At 58.4% G+C, this 17306-nt stretch overlaps 7 protein-coding genes across 7 annotated transcripts; 2 read left to right on the top strand and 5 right to left on the bottom strand.

Annotated features, from left to right (window-relative positions):
* Window positions 1-801: 801 nt before the first annotated feature.
* On the bottom strand, window positions 802-2634 carry SDRG_07621 (hypothetical protein; the record flags this gene model as incomplete). Its single annotated transcript, XM_008613466.1, has 2 exons — window positions 802-1862; window positions 1913-2634. The coding sequence occupies 2 exons, from the start codon at window positions 2632-2634 to the stop codon at window positions 887-889; spliced, it is 1698 nt and encodes a 565-aa protein (XP_008611688.1). The 3' UTR covers window positions 802-886.
* A 755-nt stretch (window positions 2635-3389) lies between these two features.
* Window positions 3390-4994, bottom strand: SDRG_07620 (TKL protein kinase). Its single transcript, XM_008613465.1, has 2 exons — window positions 4148-4994; window positions 3390-4090 (listed from the first exon to the last, which is right to left on the bottom strand). The coding sequence occupies exons 1-2, from the start codon at window positions 4957-4959 to the stop codon at window positions 3424-3426; spliced, it is 1479 nt and encodes a 492-aa protein (XP_008611687.1). The 5' UTR covers window positions 4960-4994; the 3' UTR covers window positions 3390-3423.
* Window positions 4995-5722: 728 nt separating this feature from the next.
* SDRG_07619 (hypothetical protein) lies at window positions 5723-6391 on the top strand (the record flags this gene model as incomplete). Its single annotated transcript, XM_008613464.1, has 1 exon — window positions 5723-6391. The coding sequence occupies one exon, from the start codon at window positions 5723-5725 to the stop codon at window positions 6389-6391; it is 669 nt and encodes a 222-aa protein (XP_008611686.1).
* A 46-nt stretch (window positions 6392-6437) lies between these two features.
* On the bottom strand, window positions 6438-7220 carry SDRG_07618 (hypothetical protein; the record flags this gene model as incomplete). Its single annotated transcript, XM_008613463.1, has 2 exons — window positions 6438-6955; window positions 7091-7220. The coding sequence occupies 2 exons, from the start codon at window positions 7218-7220 to the stop codon at window positions 6438-6440; spliced, it is 648 nt and encodes a 215-aa protein (XP_008611685.1).
* Window positions 7221-7826: 606 nt separating this feature from the next.
* SDRG_07617 (hypothetical protein) lies at window positions 7827-13721 on the bottom strand. The gene is made up of 14 exons (XM_008613462.1): window positions 13373-13721; window positions 13203-13323; window positions 12488-13160; window positions 12049-12441; window positions 11448-11999; window positions 11013-11394; window positions 10699-10963; window positions 10532-10654; window positions 10061-10471; window positions 9629-10006; window positions 9389-9580; window positions 9061-9339; window positions 8800-9008; window positions 7827-8746 (listed from the first exon to the last, which is right to left on the bottom strand). The coding sequence occupies exons 1-14, from the start codon at window positions 13693-13695 to the stop codon at window positions 7894-7896; spliced, it is 5154 nt and encodes a 1717-aa protein (XP_008611684.1). The 5' UTR covers window positions 13696-13721; the 3' UTR covers window positions 7827-7893.
* Window positions 13709-15669, top strand: SDRG_07616 (hypothetical protein). Its single transcript, XM_008613461.1, has 4 exons — window positions 13709-14388; window positions 14450-14872; window positions 14924-15296; window positions 15343-15669. The coding sequence occupies exons 1-4, from the start codon at window positions 13765-13767 to the stop codon at window positions 15627-15629; spliced, it is 1707 nt and encodes a 568-aa protein (XP_008611683.1). The 5' UTR covers window positions 13709-13764; the 3' UTR covers window positions 15630-15669.
* Window positions 15611-17274, bottom strand: SDRG_07615 (hypothetical protein). The gene has a single exon (XM_008613460.1). The coding sequence runs from the start codon at window positions 17034-17036 to the stop codon at window positions 15675-15677; it is 1362 nt and encodes a 453-aa protein (XP_008611682.1). The 5' UTR covers window positions 17037-17274; the 3' UTR covers window positions 15611-15674.
* Between the last annotated feature and the right edge of the window lie 32 nt (window positions 17275-17306).

Here is a 17306-nt window from a genome sequence, read left to right as displayed (position 1 = left end):
GACGTTGTAGGCCAAGAGCGCCCAGTCGGCGGCGCTTGACGGCAAGAGCTGCGCGTAGTTGCTCAGAAGCTGTGTCCATGCGACGGCGAGAGATGACAGCGCGACCATGACGAATGGAATTGCCTACTGACTGCTATCACCTACAAGGCGGGCGTTGACGCGGCAGATTGTAGGTGCGGAATGCACGTCATTTCGCTTTGGAGCCAATCAAAACAGTGTTCAAGAACGTGGCGACGCTTTCTAACCCCCTCCCTGCTCAGCATAACGGCGTAGTGGTGAGTCCACCCAACGACTCGCGGTGCATCTCGGCGCTCAGCAAAGTATTGTCGACGTCACTGAAATTGTGAGCTTGGTCACGGCCTCCAAGCACGGCCAGACATCCCGTCTTCCGTGAGTCTGGCCGCGTTATTTCTGATAACCAAATACCAGATGGAATCACGTTAGATGCGCAGAGCGGGTAAACACTCTATAGTTACTGATCACGAGCTCTGGGCACGTCGTCGCGCCCGCACCAGACAAAATCGACGCAATCGCACACGTCTTGAAACTGGGCAACTGCAGTGTCTGAAACCACGCAACGACGAGGAAGAGCCCACTGTGCAACAAATTTTGATGCGCTCTGAGCTGTGGCCGCAAAAGTACGTTGTGTTCTCGATGTCGTCAGCGTCCAAACGACCGAGTAGCCATTTGGCGACACGTACTAGCGCTACCAGATCAACTCGCTCGAGCTCAACAAGTGTAGCACCTTTTACTCTAAGTTTCCTCTGCGCGCCGCTCCATTTCCACAAGTCAATAAGCAAATCCCGCATCCCATGTCCATTGTATCAACTTGATATTATTCGACATATCGCGTCCAGCGCGCAATGGTGCGTACGCTTTATGCGAGTTAGTACATCCGCGTCGGCTTGGTGATGCTCGTCGACAGCGTCATCATGGCTTGCATTGCATCCGAAAGAGGGGACGATGGGCCGAACGGCGTCGCGTCAATCTTGCAAAACGTCGTCGACGGCAGCGTCCCGTTCGAGTAGTACGCCGCGACGAGCTTGTGGACGCAGGTGCTAGGCTGACTGAAGAGCGCGCCGTGGCCATACCCCTCGCGTGTCACGAGCACCGCGTTGTCGGTCCCCAAGAGCCGGTGGACGTTTTGCGCGCCCACCATCGGCGTTGCGGGATCCACTTGGTTGGTCAAGACCAGCACCTTGTTGGCCAACGTGTGCGTCCATGGCCCCGTGAAGCGCTCGACGGGGCGGGTCGTCCATGCTTTCGCAGCCACCAAGTTGACAAAGCCCACGAGGCCCGAGAGTGGTGCGAGCTTCTGCGCTGCCTGGACGGCCGCAGACAAGTTGAGGCCCTTGGACGACGCACCGTCATTGCCAATGTACGCGATCGAGGCCATGTGAACATCGCGGTCTGCGTCCAAAGTCGCGCAGCTCGAGTTGGTGCTGGGAGCCTCGTATGTTCCATTGAGCATCGCGTGGAGGGTCGCCGCCAGCGGCGGCCACGCATCATGCGGAGTGTACATAGAGCCAAAGATGGTTTGACGAATCTCCGTCGCTGTCACGCGCACAAGGTCGTCGCCGCCCTTGACAAGCAGCGGCTTGGTCTCAACTGCTGTCAGAAAGGCCTGGAGGCGCTTCATTAGGTACGGGCGCGTCGCGTTGGCGTCCGCGAGCGGGCAATGCAGGGGGCCCGCGGCCTCGCACTGTTCGGTGAACGCCGTAAAGCATGCGTCATTGTCCTTATACGAACGCAACAGCAGATTTGTGACGGGACCAGTGTACACTTCCGGGTCCAAGACCGAGTCGATCACGACGCGGCCGACGCGGTCGGGAAACATGCTGACGTACGTCGCCCCAAGGAACCTAGGAACCGATGAGCATCGCCAAGCCGCAAGCCGACGTTGGGTACGTACGTGCCATACGAAATGCCGTAGTAATGCATGAGGTCTTGGCCGAGCGCAGCGCGGATAAGGTCCATGTCCCGAGCGACAAACGCCGTCGAGAGGTACGGGAGGTAGTCGCCGTCGTAGAGCTGGCAACGTGCAATCGGCAGTGCATAGTTGGAGACGTAGGCGTCGATCGCAGACTCAGAGGTGCCGTCCAGGTCAACGGTGTCGAGTACTGCACCTTCGATGGCTGCCGTGAAGCGGTTCTTGGAGCATTGAATCGGGCGCGACTTGCCAATACCGCGCGGGTCAAAGCCGAGGACGTCGTACTGACCGCCCGTCATAATGGCGGTGGCAGGCGTTGCCATACTTGTGCCAGGACCGCCGGGACCGCCGGGGTTGAGGAGGATCGTCCCCAATGGCACCGTCGCGTTCGAAATGTACTTTTGAACGGCAATGTCGAGGGTCGCATTGTTGGTCGGATCCAAGTGGTCGAGCGGCACAGTCAGGTAGCCGCACTGGTACCGGGCGTCGTCAGCGTGGTCGGGGCACAAGGTCCAGTGGAAGGGTCCGCTGCCAACAGCAGTATTTTGGGGCAAGGCGCCTCCGGTGCTGGCGACAGTAGGGGCGGCAGGCGACCGGAGCGACGACTGGGCGGCAAGCAAGACCCAATCCGGCGTGCCCGACGGCATGAGCTGGAGGTAGCTGAGCACGAGCTCGACGACGGCAACGCCAAACGATGTCCACATCTTCAATCGGTAAATGACGTCACTCACTTCCCGAGACAGGCACACAGAATGCATGTCTGTCAGTCCGGAATGCAGGTTTACACCTGCCTTTCGCATCTGAGTTCCAGCGGTCGTGGGGTCGTGGTGGATATAGCTGTGGTGGATGCATGTACACTGCGTGCGGTCGCGATCACGTCGCAGCTGCTCAGGCCGAATGCAGGGCCGAATGGACGACAGAGTTGGCTGTGCGGTGAACGTACATCCTAGTGTGATACCGTTATTGGATGAGAGTGGCGTTGGGTCAATGTGGCAAAAATCAGAGTTAAACCACCATCGACGCACAGTGATGTACTAACTAGTAGCGAGTTTACCCACCGATTTAACCGACGTTTACAACAGACCCAATCAGTGTGCAAACCTATTCATTGAGTGGATTATTGTGCACGTAGTCGAGACGGAGAGAAGCCCGACGATTCTTGCGCGTCGAAGTCGAAGCGCCTTGGCGTAGAGTCGAATTGTGTGCGCGGTGGTTCTGAACGCGGCGTTTAATCTTCACAGGTCGAGGTGCGACGTCTCGCGCTTGAGAGACGTGTTGGTATGTACTGGTGCATCGCTGTACCGATTGAGATTGAGCACGTTGGAGCCTTAACCGCCTCCACCGCTCGGTCGCTGACTAATGACGGCCATGAGTGCATTCCGTCCGATGGGTTGGCCTGTTTACTGGTCCTCACAGAATGATCTCACCCGTGAAATGACATCACTGATGCGAACAGACATAAACACCAAACGCCATTGTATTACGCATCAACACTATGAGGACGCCTTGAGTAGCCGGAGTTCGGTCTGTATTTTGAACGAGGCTTCCATGGCGGTCGGCCGATCAGCGTGGTGGCGGCTCATGCACTGCAGTCCCAAGTCGCGAAACCAAGGAGGGCAGTCGGGGGCAAACGTGGGTTGGAGCTCGCCCACCATGACCTTGGCCATGATCGCCGTGTCCGTGTACGGGTTGCCGTTCGCATTTCGCAAGTCCGAGTACGGCACGATCTCGTTGCTGAGCTCGGCGAGGATCACTCCAAACGAAAACACGTCCGCCGACTCGGTGTAGTGGCCGTCTTGGAGCACCTCGGGCGCCATCCAGCGGTACGTGCCAATGCCAGCAGTCATGGTCGCGTCGTCCGTCTCGCGCGAGACGCCAAAGTCGGTCAGCTTCGCATCCATCTTGGCGTTGAGGAGGACGTTGCGCGATTTCAGATCGCGGTGGATGACTTTTGGCTCGAGCATGTGCAAATACACAAGCCCTTCCGCGATCTGGTGGGCGACGTGGACCTTCTTGGTCCATGTAAACGACTTGGTCGACGCCGTCACTTGGAGGAGGTTGCGGAGGTCCCCAGCGTCCATGTATTCGGTCACGAGCATCATATCGCTCGGGCGCGTCCACGCGACGCCGATAAACTGGACGACGTAGCGCGACTCCATCCTATGTGTACCGTATATGGTCAGCAAGACGTGGATACAGTTCGAAAGGACTACGTACTTGGCAACGAGCGCGATCTCGTATATGAACTTTTGCAGCTCGTCCCGGGTTCGCCGGTGGTTCAAAAGCTTCTTGACCGCCACCGTGTGTCCATCGAGCGTGCCGAGCCACACTTCACCGTACGCTCCTTGCGCGAGCGACTTGTCCAACGTCACGTCCCGCGGCGAGATGCGATACAAATCGAGGTCGCACAAGTCTAACGTGGAGGCATCGGCGCCAAGATTCGACGCACTGCTCTCGCTCGTGCGCGTGTTGGACTGGGACCCGGCGTTTCCATGCTTCATGACGGACGCATACGGATCGTTGCTCGTCTGCATCGGCGGTGGCGACGTGTACAAGGTCGCCGAGGCCGCGCCGCGCTTCAGGCGTAAATAGACGTAGCCGGCGACGACGATCGCAGCAATGACGACGCACGTGATGGCAATGATGATCGGTGTACTGAGGCCGCCGCGCACGGGACTGTCGACGGCCGCGTCCTGCGGCGGCGCGGCTGGAAGCGGCTGGGGCGACGCCGCGCCTGGCGCATAGGATGCGTCAATACTGGCGCAGTAGCTCGCCAGGCGCGCCATGTCGACGGACGCCACGTCGGCAATGTCGGTGAGCATGCAGCCGACAAACGTCGTCTTGAACGACTCGAGCACGTTCACGCACGCCGGCTTCTTGCAGTCGTTGCTCTGGAGCGCTTTCGAGTCAAACTTGTTGTCACCAAGCTTCTTGACGATCGAGCAGACGCTGTACGAAGGGAGCGCGTCAAGCGACTTGGCGAAGAGCGCCGTCCGCTGGGCGCATGTCGACGCGAGGACGCTCGCCATGCCCTTTCCGAGTGTGTGCAGCTAATTGCTTCGAGTTGCCACCAATCACGTGCCGTATTATGCTTCGAACTTCGAATTCGTTCCGTGCAGCGCTGGATCCTTGGGCATCGAACGCTGTTCGCATGAAGCCAGTGGTGTAATTCTGCACTGTTGGCGCGCTCACAAGCTGCTTGTTACAGGGTCTCTGGCGACTGCGACTTGGTAGTAAGCAAGACGGAAGCTACGGCTGGTTGCATCCCGTCCGGAAGCTTTGAACGACCCAATGCGGTACCTCTGAAGCTACCTGATATCCGGATACCACACAGATCTGATTTCTGATTTGCACATTCAAATGTTGTGCAGCTTATGCGGCACGATACTATCCGTGCTATGACCGATAGCAGATAGCTATGACCGATACATGGAAGCCTATTCGTGGCATTTCTAAACCAGCATGTAATACGCTATCGCTCTCTGCACTAGTACGGTATGTATACGAATGAGTTAGATCTCGAATGCTGACCATGCTGGAGGAATCCATATTGCACTTTTGATTGCACTTGGCCACAATACATGGATCCAGACATGAGACGTTTGATTCAAAGGTCTCATGGCTGCTCATGCCTGGGTTTCAATTAAGCAATCGACGTGTGATTCGATGAACCATTCGACCGTCTGCTTCGTATCGCGAGACCGTGCAGCCACGTCATCGACGTGGCAGAGGAAAAGGCGACCGTCTCGTGTTGTAGCGCTCTCTGCAAGGCCTCAGTCGGCAACAGCATCTATGGTGCACAGCAACGCGCAGTTCGTGCTTGGCACTCCTGAGCTCCTCCTCTCGATTGCGACCTTTCTTCCCGGCAAGGCCTTTCGCGACTGGGACAACGCTTTTGAGATGCTGGCCGCGGGCCACGAGCACATGCTGCTCGAGAAGCCCGAGGTCGTACCGTCCGTGGCCGACGTCGAGCGTGCGATTGACGCCGACCGGCTCGACGTGCTGCAGATCCTTGTCGAGCGCTACAACGTGCCCTGCCACACGACAAGCTTGGTCAAAGCGGCTGCAGCCGAAGGCAACGTCGCCATGCTGCAGTACATGCTCGGTCGTCGCACAGCTATTTTGCACTATGACGGCGTCTGCGACAGCATTGTCTACGGTGCGGCGGCCGGCCACTTGGAGATCGTCGAGGAGCTCGCGCCGCGCGTCTCACCGCGCACGCTACGCAAGGCGCTTGCGTACGCGGCTGACTTTGGCCATGTCGATGTGGTCGCCCACCTCGAGGCCTCGCTGCTCAACTGGCACGAGGCCATTGCCGAAGCGACGTGTCCGACACGAGACCTCTACTCGGTGCACTCGGTCTACGTGCCCGCTCCTCACTCGGCAAAGCCCGGTCGTCCATCCCGACTGCAGCGCATGCACACCGGCTTGTGCCGTATTCTGTGCCCAGCCCTTGCGTAGCGCAGGAATAGATAGTGTTATTAGAACCATAATTCAGTTAATTTTACTACTCCAAGCTCCCTTCCAAGCCAAATCCCTTCCACCCATTTTCCGTCGCGATCGCATAGCGGCTACGCCAGTTGCGGCAGCCGCCTTCGTCGACGCATGGCGTGCCCTCACTGCACGTACACGAATCAAAGCCGCGCCCGTCGCCCTTCGCCAGATCGTGGATGGACGCGCGTTGCGCTGTGGTTGATGATGCGGCCACGTGGAGCGTCGCTGCGTCTTCGGTCACGTAGACATAGTACGTTGCGTTGGCCGAGAGGGCGCCGATCTTGCCGGGGGCCGTCTCGGGCAAGTACACGGCGGCGCCTTGGGTATCGCGTTCTCGTTTCTCCGCAGGCGCAAACACGGAGAGGTGGATGTGGCAACCCGGCATCACAAACGAAAGCGCGTACGCGTCGTCAATGGCGCTCGTGGCAATGGCCCCGTCCACGATCGGAAAGGGCTCACTGTACAGCTCGTAGACCAAAATCACATCGCCCGTTTCGACGACCCGGCTTTGCGCGAGGGCCGTGATATTGTCTGGCCCAGTTTCCAAGGCAAGAGTAGCCACGTCCACGGCCGTCTCAACAAGTATAGAGACACTGCGTGGTGCGTCGAGGGGCGGTAACCTCTCTGGTGCAACGACGGTATCGATGGCGTCGATGGAAGGCGTACTTGTAGAGCTAACTGCACTCGCATCGATCGCTGGGAGCTTCGTGTTGCGACCCATGTTCGAGTTAAACTTGTTGGCACTTGGCGTGGCCTTGGTCGTGGGCGGCTTTGGCTGCCGGGCCTTGGACGCCATTGCGAAGGGCGAGTAAAAATAGCCGCATCGTAGGTGCTACAGCAGCCAAAATCAAGGCAGAACAAATTCAATTGGAGGACTCAACTCTTAATAGCGGCTAGACTAAATCTTTTCGTGGGCTAGTAATGTAGTTATGTGGCAATGCATCCATGAAAATGGCAGTAAAGAGTAAAGGATATACGAGTAACAAGAATATGAAGTGGGTCCTCCCAGAGGGAGGTCAGAAATTGGTGAAGCCGCATTGTTTGTAAGACGTCCACGGTAATCTTTAGTAAAAGGCGAAAGATTAGTACGAGTAAACGCTTTACTGCGGGATACTGTGTTGTAAGTTGTTCAACATGGTATTCCTACAACCCAGTTGGGATTCCGAACGTCTCCCGTCCCCACAAGTGTCCCCATGTGCTCAACGAAGGTTTTTGGAACGAACCAATCAAAAGCAAGATCTAAGTTGCGTGTTATCTTTCGCATCGCAGCATATTCGTATTCGTCTTGGTCAAGGCACGCCACTCGGCTTCAATGAGCCAGTCTCAGTCGCGTTGACCATCTTGAACGCCAGAAATGGGCGGCTCTCGCCACGATATGAAAGACTCATCAGATCAAACATCAGATGTGTAAACAGCTGGTCGTCATGGTTTAGGACACTATTCTAGCGCCAAGGTGGACCCGACGATCGTTATGCTTCGTCGCCAGGCTCGCTGTCTTCTGGTGCGTCGCCGCCATCGACGTCATCATCGACTTGGCCCTCACTGCCATTATCATCGTCGTCGTCATCATCATCATCGTCGCCGTCGCCGTTGTCTGCAGACTTGACATCGTCGTCGCTCTCCTCAGCAACTGGGTTGCTCGCATCCCCCGTCTTCAGCACGCGCTCGAAGCGGTCGGTGGTTTCCCGAATCCGGTCGTCGAGGGATGCTTTGCCGTTGCGGTTGCTCAGCAAGAAGCTCGTTTCTTCCAGCGCGAGCTTGCCAAAGACGACCGAGACGGGCTCGACGACTTTGGTTTCAACGACCGTCGTCTGCACGAGAAGCTGTTGGCCAAGGTACATTTTTGTCACGTCCACAATGTTGTTCCAGCGCCGCAGATCGTTGACACTGGTGTGGTACTGCAGCGAGAGCGACCGCAGCGTCTCGCCCGCGCCCAGAATGTGATACCGGTGGCCGCGTGACGCGCTGCCATCACGCGACTGAAACGTCCATTGCCGCAGGCTGCCGTCTTCCGAGCAGCTCAGGAGCATGGTCCGGTCGACTTGGACATCGAGAACACGCGCCGTGTGTCCGAGCAGCGTCTGCAGCACGAGGCCACTGATGACGTCACTGATCGAGATCTTTCCCGACGCGTCGCCGCTGATGACGCGCAGCGTGTCGAACGCAAGGCACGTGATCGCTGCTTCATGTGCTTTTCGAATCTCACGGCGAATGCTGCCTTTGACTGAGTCCCAGAGCACGATGCGGCCACCGCGGTCGCCGCTTACAATCTCGTTGTCGGCAATCTGCACACACGACACCGGGTCGACGTGCCCGCGGACCCTACCCACAGCGATAGTACCAAATGCGTGATGATCTGTCACGATGATATGTACCATTCGTGGCCGTCGCGTTCGGGCCGAAGGCGTGCCAGCTTGGTGTAGCGCTTCTCGGCCGCCGTTTTGAGCGAAAAATGCCAGAGTCGGATTTCGTTGTCGGCGCCGCCCGAGGCGAGCAAGGTCGCGTCCATGACCAAGAACGTGATGGTGCGGTAGTGGGCCGACGGCACGACAGCGATGCGAGCAAACGACGTGGCGTCATAGACCTACACACCGCCATGTCAATATATAGACAATGTTGTACGCATGTTCAGGTACATAGAGTGTGCAGTCGGCCGTGCCCGCGCAAATAAACTGCAGCGTCGCGGTGACCGACATCACCGCGGCATCAAACTCGTCAAAGCGGTGGACAAAGGACGGGCGCATGCCGTCGATGAGCTTCCACACGATGAGCGAGCAGTCCATGCTGCCCGTGTACACGTAATCGTTGAGTGCGTAGACGCACATGATCATCTTGAGGTGGCCTTCAATGCCACCGAGATGCACTGGCGCGTTCGGGTCGGTATTCGCATCCCCGACCCCTTGCCCCATACACACCTACCCCACGGTACAATAATACTAAATATATATAGCAATGGGTACGTACACCAGTGTGCAGGTCGTACACAAAGAGCGTCGGGCCGACGCTGGCCACGCACGTCGAGACGCCACCACTGGCATGACCCAGCACGTCCTTGAAGATGGCATTGACCGCGTTGAAACGAAAGCAGCGAAAGACGTCTTTGCCGCGCACGCGGCGCATGAGATCGCCCGTCTCAATGACGAGTTCGTCCTCGCACTAGTCGACAATATTGTACATAAACCTTCACAATCGAAAGAAACGAACCTCTTGGATGCGCTCGCGCTCGTTCGTGATGCGCGTCGACGCGTTTGTTTGCTCGTTTTCGATGGCGGCTTTGGCCACCCGGAGACGGTCCATGAAAATGCGTAATTTCTCCGTAAAGTCCTTGATCGCATACCGCGTCGAGACGCCCAGAAAGACGGACGAGTCGACGTACTCAGCGTCGCTCACTTCGCTGCGCTTGAGGTCGTCGCGTCCTTGCGCCAGAAGCGCCGCTTTCGACTCGACGAGCGACGTGAGCGCGCTAAGAACTTTTTCTTCTTCGAGAATGGTGATTTTGCACTGGAGCCGCTCCGCTCGCAACTTGGGTACGATGGCCCCCACCCGCTCGAGCTGGAACGTCGCGGCGACCTTGGCACTGACCTAGTTATCGTTATATTGCTCATATATCGGTATCGTTATACGACAATGTTGTACCGTGATGAGCTTGGCCTTGAGTGCGTCGAGGGCGTGCTCGATGTGGTCGACCTTGTCGTCGATGCAGCGCTCTAGCGCCCGGGCCTTTGTCGCGGCTTCGTTGGCCAGAAGCGTGTCGTCCCACGCCCGGTAGCAGGCCGCAATGCCATGGTGCGCCGCGATTTGCGTCGGCACATCACTCACGTCTTCGGCGGCGCTGCATGCTTTCATGTAAAGCTGGAGCGCGGGCTTGAAGCCGCGCGACACGAGGTGGCAGTCGGCAAGTCCTCGCATGGCGAACGCAGTTTCCTTCGGGTCGCCAATGCGGTCGCAAATTCCCACCGCGCGCTCGAACGCAATCATGGCCTTCTCGTACCGCTTGAGTAGAAAGGCCACCCGGCCAATGTGATTGAGTGCGTTGGCCAATTGTGTCTATCATTTATCGACAAGACACTATGACCATTTGCCCAACAAAAGCGTCCACACACGTACTTGGTTGAATCGATCGGCATCGTTGGGGAGGGCATCAACGAGCTTCTCGTACGTGAAGAGAGCGGGTTCGTAATCGCCAATGTCGAGTTGCGTCGCCCCTTGAGTCCACAAGGTCGATATCGACTAGATCTTACAGTCGGCACGGAGATCGACGTGCACATATATACCTGCGGTATGCTGGCGGCTTGGGCGAGCTTTTTGCGCTCCTTCTCAAAGACATTGCGGGCCTTGGCAGCGCGCTCGTCGTTGGTGCGACCCGCGTCGACGAGATTCGATGCCACGTCCCGACACGCATGCAGCGCTGCATAGCAGTCTTGCTGCATGAGCACGCGGTTGACATGGACCGCCTTCAAGCCGAGACCACCGAGGCTGACGACACCATCGGGGGCGACTTGCTTGTTCGCTTCAAACTCCCAAAACACGATCCACGATCTACATACAACGAATAAGTCGACAAGAAATCAAGGTAAGTATGTTGTACCGCCATGCGGGACGGAGAAGGCTCTGTTCGAGTCGTGCTACAACCTTGGCAACCACGGCACGGGATGCTTTGCGCTGCGTGACGAAGCGCGTCCAGTTGTCAAAGACGTAGGCGAGCGACTGTGATTGCAAGCGTAAGAGGACTTTGGCCCCACGCTCGGCGACGAACGCGTCGAGTTCACAGTCCGTCTCAAACTTTTCGAGGGCCACTTGCCGCGCCGAAAGTTGCGCTTGCTTACTCGCCAAGCTGCGGATGTCGGCGTTCTTCTGGTCTTCGATGTGACGGAGCTCCTCTTTCGTGTCGCTAATGTAAAAGTGCTCAATGTCGAGCTCTTCTTCGAGGGCTTGCACGAGCTCCTTGGTTTTGAAATGTTGCAGTCCACCTGGCATACGACGAGTTGTACATTTTGAAAAAAACAAAAGAAAAGGCTTGTACCGTGCATGACAATTGAGTCCATCGAGGGGCCTCGAAATGCTTTGGCGCGCTCGAGTTCGGCTTGCTTATCGAGAATGCGCTGCTCGGCGGCCGCAATGAGCGAGAGCAAGACCGTCGTGCGGTCGTCGGCCCAGTCAATGTTGTGTGCCAGCACGTCCAAGTGGTGCCGCAGCTGGTGCAGTCGGTACTGGAATTGCTTGCGTCGGGTCTTTTGTGTCTCCAAGCGCTTGGCCGCGGCGTCGGCGACCATCTCGGCGGCTGTCTTGGGTCGCTCTTCCTCGACGACTGGCATCGCTGGCGTCGACGGCGGCGTGTCCTCATCCGCTTCCGAGTCCGAATCCGAGTCGGAGTCACCGTCGAGCGGAAGCATGGCATCGACGCGGTCGGCGAGCGCGGGGTGGTGCGCCTTGATCGTCTTGGCCAGCAAGCGCAAGTAGTAGAGCCGCTCGTAGCGCTGCGGAAACCCATTGTAGAACGACGAGTCGATGTACGTTGCGCGGCTGTTGATGGCCTCTTGGAGCTCGGCGATGAGCTTGAACTCCTTACCCGCGACTATGTGGACACAAAGAAGCGTTGAGACCAACCGCATATAAGTGTCTACCGAGCGTGCGGACAGGCTCCAGAGCCAACGTCTCGGGGCTGCAGAGACCGTCCGACGTCACAGCGTACACGCGAAGATTGGAATAGAGTTTTCCGGGCTGCAGCGCCTCGATCGTATAGCTGTAGAGCATATTGTTGGTGGCATACGCCTCGTGTGGACTCCACTCGACCATTGGCAGGGCGTACTTGAGCGTGAACTCGCGCTCTTCGCTCTGCGACATGTCCAAAGCGTCGGCGCCGTCAACGTGCACTTGCACGAGCGTCGTGTACAAAATGACAAACTCGTCGACGACGCCGCCGCCCAAGTCCATGGGACTCATCCAGCTCAGCGTAATCGACGTCATGGTGACAAGCCCGAGCGTGAAGAAGAGCGGCACGCTTGGTGGTGTGGGCTCTAGCACGCTGCATCACTTCAACGCAACGACACTAGGGGACGGTACCCAACGTCGTGACAAGGTCGATCGGCATCGAGTAGCCGCCAAAGCCGTTTTCGGTCTTGGCGCGGATGGCAATGTCGCCGTACGTCGTCTTGGCCGAGAGACCTTGTACAACGATGCAGCACGCTGCCAACGGCACGCGGTCGACCCAGCGCGACGTTTGCACCGGTGGCAGCGCGACAAGCGTGTGCTCGTGCTGGCGGTGCTGCAGCCGCTGAAACTTTTCCTGCACGACCTTGGAGACGCGAAGTTCGTACTCGAACACGCCGAGGCCGCCGGTAAAGACTGGGGCGGCCCACGCCAACTCGATCGAGTGGCTCGTCACCGCCACAACGCGCAGCTGCGTCGGTGGCTCAGGCACGCACCCGGCAACGTCGTACTCGGGGCGTTGTAGCAAGCGCTGTTTTCGGTCCATTGCAGCCGTACACGCTTGCGCATGGTCGTCGACTGCGGCAGGGAGGACGTACCGGTAGCAGAGATGGCACCGTTTGTAGGCTGTCACGTCGAACGCGTCTTCGCGGAACACGAGACCTTTGCAGTACGGCTCGTGGAGCCGCAGAAGGGCGTCCGTCGCGCACACCCGCGCGCACACGCGGCATATGAACGTCGGGAGGTACGCGGCCTTGTGTTCGTTGAGCTCGAAAGCCACCTTTGTCGCCGCCTCGATCGCTTGAATCTACGCGCGACTTCAGACTCCATGTCTTGAGACTGTCGCAACCGGTGTGAGCGGGTCGTGGGTCGTTGTCTGGAGGAGACGCAGGCGCTGCTCGAGCTCCTTCAACTTGGCTTGCTTGCCCCGGACGTCCGTGGCACTCGTCTGCAGCGTGTCCTGCAGCCGTCTACGACAAGAGTTGGCAACAGGCTTACTACGCAGCTCATGAAGGCGACCGGAACGACTGCTCGAGCTTGGTGTGTGATTGAAATTCGCTGTCGAGCGCCCGGCTTCGAGCCTCTTGGTCGATGATGGCAAGGCGGATGTTGAGGCTCTCCGACTTGGCTTCCTGCACGAGCGGCAAGTCGCCGGGCTTGCCACCATACTTCAAGTGGCGGCGGTTGAAGAGCCGGCGCCGAAGCTCCATGGCGGTTGCGCCGACGCCGGCAAGCACTGCGGCTTGGCGGTCGGCGAATTTGGTTCGCTTTGCTCGACTGCGCTCGAGCACAGTGGTGTCGACCGCGATCTCCATACGTGGCGCCTCGTTCCGTCGGCGCATGGTGTGAAACGACGCTGGCGAAACGGGCTCATAGGTTTTTCGTTTCTCAGCCACGAAGCGGTAGGCAGCATGGAGCCGACCAAGGGCGGCGTGGACTTCTCGCAGCTCCAGCGCGAGTACCGCAACATGGAGATGAACCGAAAGAGCTACTCGGACGAGTCGCACCAGGTGATGCGGCGGCAGCAAAGCGTGATTGAGAAGCTCAAGCACGACAACGACAACATGAAGTCGGAGCTCGCGCTAGCGACGCGCCACTTGACCGAAGCCAATGCGAATTCGCAGTCGGAGAGCATTGCGCGCATGCAAGACCAGATCGACGCGTACGTCAAGAAGATTGCGGGCGAGGCCAAGCACTGCGACACTCTAACCCAGCAAATCACAATCATGAAGCACAAGGTGCTGCACCAGCGCAAGCACATGGGCGGCGTGAACGCGGCCAAGGAAAACCACCATATGGTCCACAAGCAAATTCGGATTTTGGAGAACCGCCTCGACAAATCGCTTGTGAAATTCAACGAAGCGCTGGCACAAAACAAGGTGCTGCGCGAAGAAATCGACAATTTGCGCCGGGAACGCATGATCTTTGACAACATTTACCGCAAGCTCGAGAAGGACCACAACGAGCGCAAGAAGCAAATGGCCAACATTATCGAGCTCAGCAACTTGAGCTACGAGCAGCGCGACGCGGCCCAGGTCCTAATGATTTGTCTCATTTTTCATCTTTATCGAGACCAATGGCGATTGTTGCACTTAGATGGAGGTCAAGGCAATCGAGCAAATCAACCGCCAAGAGGCCGAAGAGCACCGACGCCAGATCACCGACTTGCTGGAGAAGATGGAAGAGAGCAAGAAGCGCGCCGACTTGGCCCGCGAAGCGCAGTTGCGGGACGTGGCGCGTCGGGAGAGCTCTGGCACGAGCGACGACGACGGCACGTTGAAGCGCAAGCTCCAGCGGCAGCAGTGGGGCGTCGCAAAAGAAAAGGTCCACGTGCAAGTGAGCATCGAGCGCGTCCAGAACTACGAAGAAGTGTTTACCAAGATCAAGGCCGCGACCGGCATCACCGACATTGAGGAGCTTGTCAACACCTTCATCAAGAACGAAGATCAAAACTTCTCGCTCTTCAACTATGTCAACGAGCAAACCAATGAAATCGAGAAGCTCCAAGACCAAATCGAGGTTCGGGGTTTTTCACACAAAATTTCATTTTTACTCCCGACAATTACATAGGCGCTCAAGGTCGAAGAAGCCAAGTACTCGGAAGAGACGGGCGACGATGCCCACCAGCACAAGCAGCTCCTCAAAGACCTCGAAGCCAAGCTCGTGGCCACGGAAGCATCGGCCGAAAAGTACGAAGTCAAGTACAACGACGCGCAGAAGAACATCAACGCGGTCAAGATTGCGATCCAAGTCCTTTTCAACCACGTGGGCTGCAACGCCCAGGCCATGGCCGAAATGCTCGGCGAAAACATCGTCACAGACGTCAACATGATGCAGTACCTCGGCATGGTCGAGCAGCGCACCAACGAGATTCTGCAGCAGTACGCACACTTTCAAAAGTCCCGATCGGCGAGTCTCGACCTGCTCGACAACCCCGTCCTGGGTGCGTGTGTACCAGATTGGAGTCTAGTGTTTATGCAGCACTGTAGGACACGGCTTGTCGTCGCATCAGCTCCACGCGGTCCTTGGAATTGGCCCACCGATGCCGATGGGGGGCGAGCCACTCCAGATCAACCCGCCGAACCTCGAAGACTACTCGTCGGACGAAGACGAAATGGTTGACCACGGCGTCGCCGACGGCATGCACCCGCTCACGCGCGACGAGCTCAAGCTACGGACGCTCAAGGGCCTTCGACGATCGTCCGGGCTCATGCCCAACGTCGCCGCCCAAGGCCGCGACACCAAGAAGACGCGCCACAAGAAACCAAAGAGTTAGATATATATGTGTATACAGACGCGGCCTATTCAACGTTCTATGGTCTCAGGCCGCCGCCACGTCCGTATACGCATCGTCGTCGTCGTCGTCGTCCGTATGCCAAAAGAGTTTGGAATAGGGCTGGTTCGAGTCCAGGGCCACGGCGCAGATGGGGCAGATCGACTTGCCGTTCGGCATGCGAATCGATGCGTACTGCGTCGCACACTTGAGGCCGACCGCGTGGCCGCATGGGTTGAAGACGCAGTCGGGAACGCAGTTGCGTTCGTCGGCTTGGTGCAATTTGGCGCCGTTCCCGGACGTGAGCTTGAGGAGCACCATGCCGCCGGGCGTGCGACACATGGGGCACGCCTTCCCGAGCGCGATGCGTGCGTCGTAACCAAAGACGTGTCCGCATGCTGGAAAGACGTGCGCGGTCTCGCTCGATGCGCAGTTGGAGTGGAAGCGCAGCGGCATGAGCTGCACGGGGCACTGCACGTGGAGCGACTCGAGCTGGGCGAGAAGCGACGGCTGCAACGGCGGCGGCGCCAACGACGGTTTGCGGCGCGCGAGTTTTGTGAGGAACTGCAATTGGACGCCGCCGAGGTCAATGATGCAGCCGTGCGAGACGAGCGACTCGAGATGGACGGGACCGGCCGTTGGCCGATGAAACGACGTGGACGACGAGCTCTCGCCGCCGCCTTGGATGGCGTAGAGGAAGCCATTCATCGACACTTCAAACCACTCTTGTTGCTCGGGGACCCAGAGACGCACGCCATTCTTTGTGAGCGCGTCCACGGGCACACTGCCATCGCACTTTATCTCCGCGAGCACGGGCCCGGTAGAGGGCAACATTGATGACGGCGATACGACATGGCAGCAGCTAAGTGCTTTGGTCCATGTGCTGCAGGCAGCACAGTACTTGAGCGCGGACGCGGGGACCGCCGCCGTGTGTGACGCGTCAAAGCCGCCGGCATAGAGGCGGCACCGATACGGCGCGTCGCGCTCGCACACGAGGCGCGCCGCAAACCGAGAGATCGTACCCGACGCGCCGTAGAGCGGCCCGGGAACGCTAAAGTCGTTGTAGCGCGACGGCTGCCGGCCAATCTGAAACATATCGAGGCTCGCATCCGGCACGTACTCGACCATGGCCATGGTGCGCAAGGACAGTGGGATCGTCACGAATTGGCTCGAGGGCGCGTGCAGCTGGGCCTTGGCGGCGTCGGCGGACGACGCCTTCTCGCCGAGGCCGGTCGCAAGGAACGCGCGGCGCCGCGTGAGGCCGTTGCCCGTCTTTTTCGGCGCAAGGCGGAAGTGGCAGTTGGGCGAGCCCACGGGCTGCCACTTGGCGCTGTGTGGCGAAGGGTCGTCCCTGCCGGCGACGCGGTAGCTGCTGTAGCCAAGCACGACGAGCTCTCCGTACTCCTCCATGTTGCGCGATTTCTGAACTGCGGGACGGAGACAATATCCTCGAAACCGTTTCTGCCATCCGGATAACGCAAAGATCGCGCCTTCGACGGGCAGCGCGCTGCTGCCACCGGCCGCACGCGCCGTCGCATGCCTTGACGTACCACTCTAGCCCATGCGGTACATTGGTCTCGAGCTCTTGGAGCAATGGCGTCGCACCACTCGGCGGCGTGGTCGGCGACGGCCGGTTTCTGTGCTCTCAGACAGGCCGTGGCGAGGAGCCAACAAATCGGG

This window comes from Saprolegnia diclina, assembly GCF_000281045.1.
Source record: "Saprolegnia diclina VS20 unplaced genomic scaffold supercont1.22, whole genome shotgun sequence".
NCBI lineage: Eukaryota > Oomycota > Saprolegniomycetes > Saprolegniales > Saprolegniaceae > Saprolegnia > Saprolegnia diclina.
This window is presented reverse-complemented; position numbering and strand designations above follow the sequence as displayed.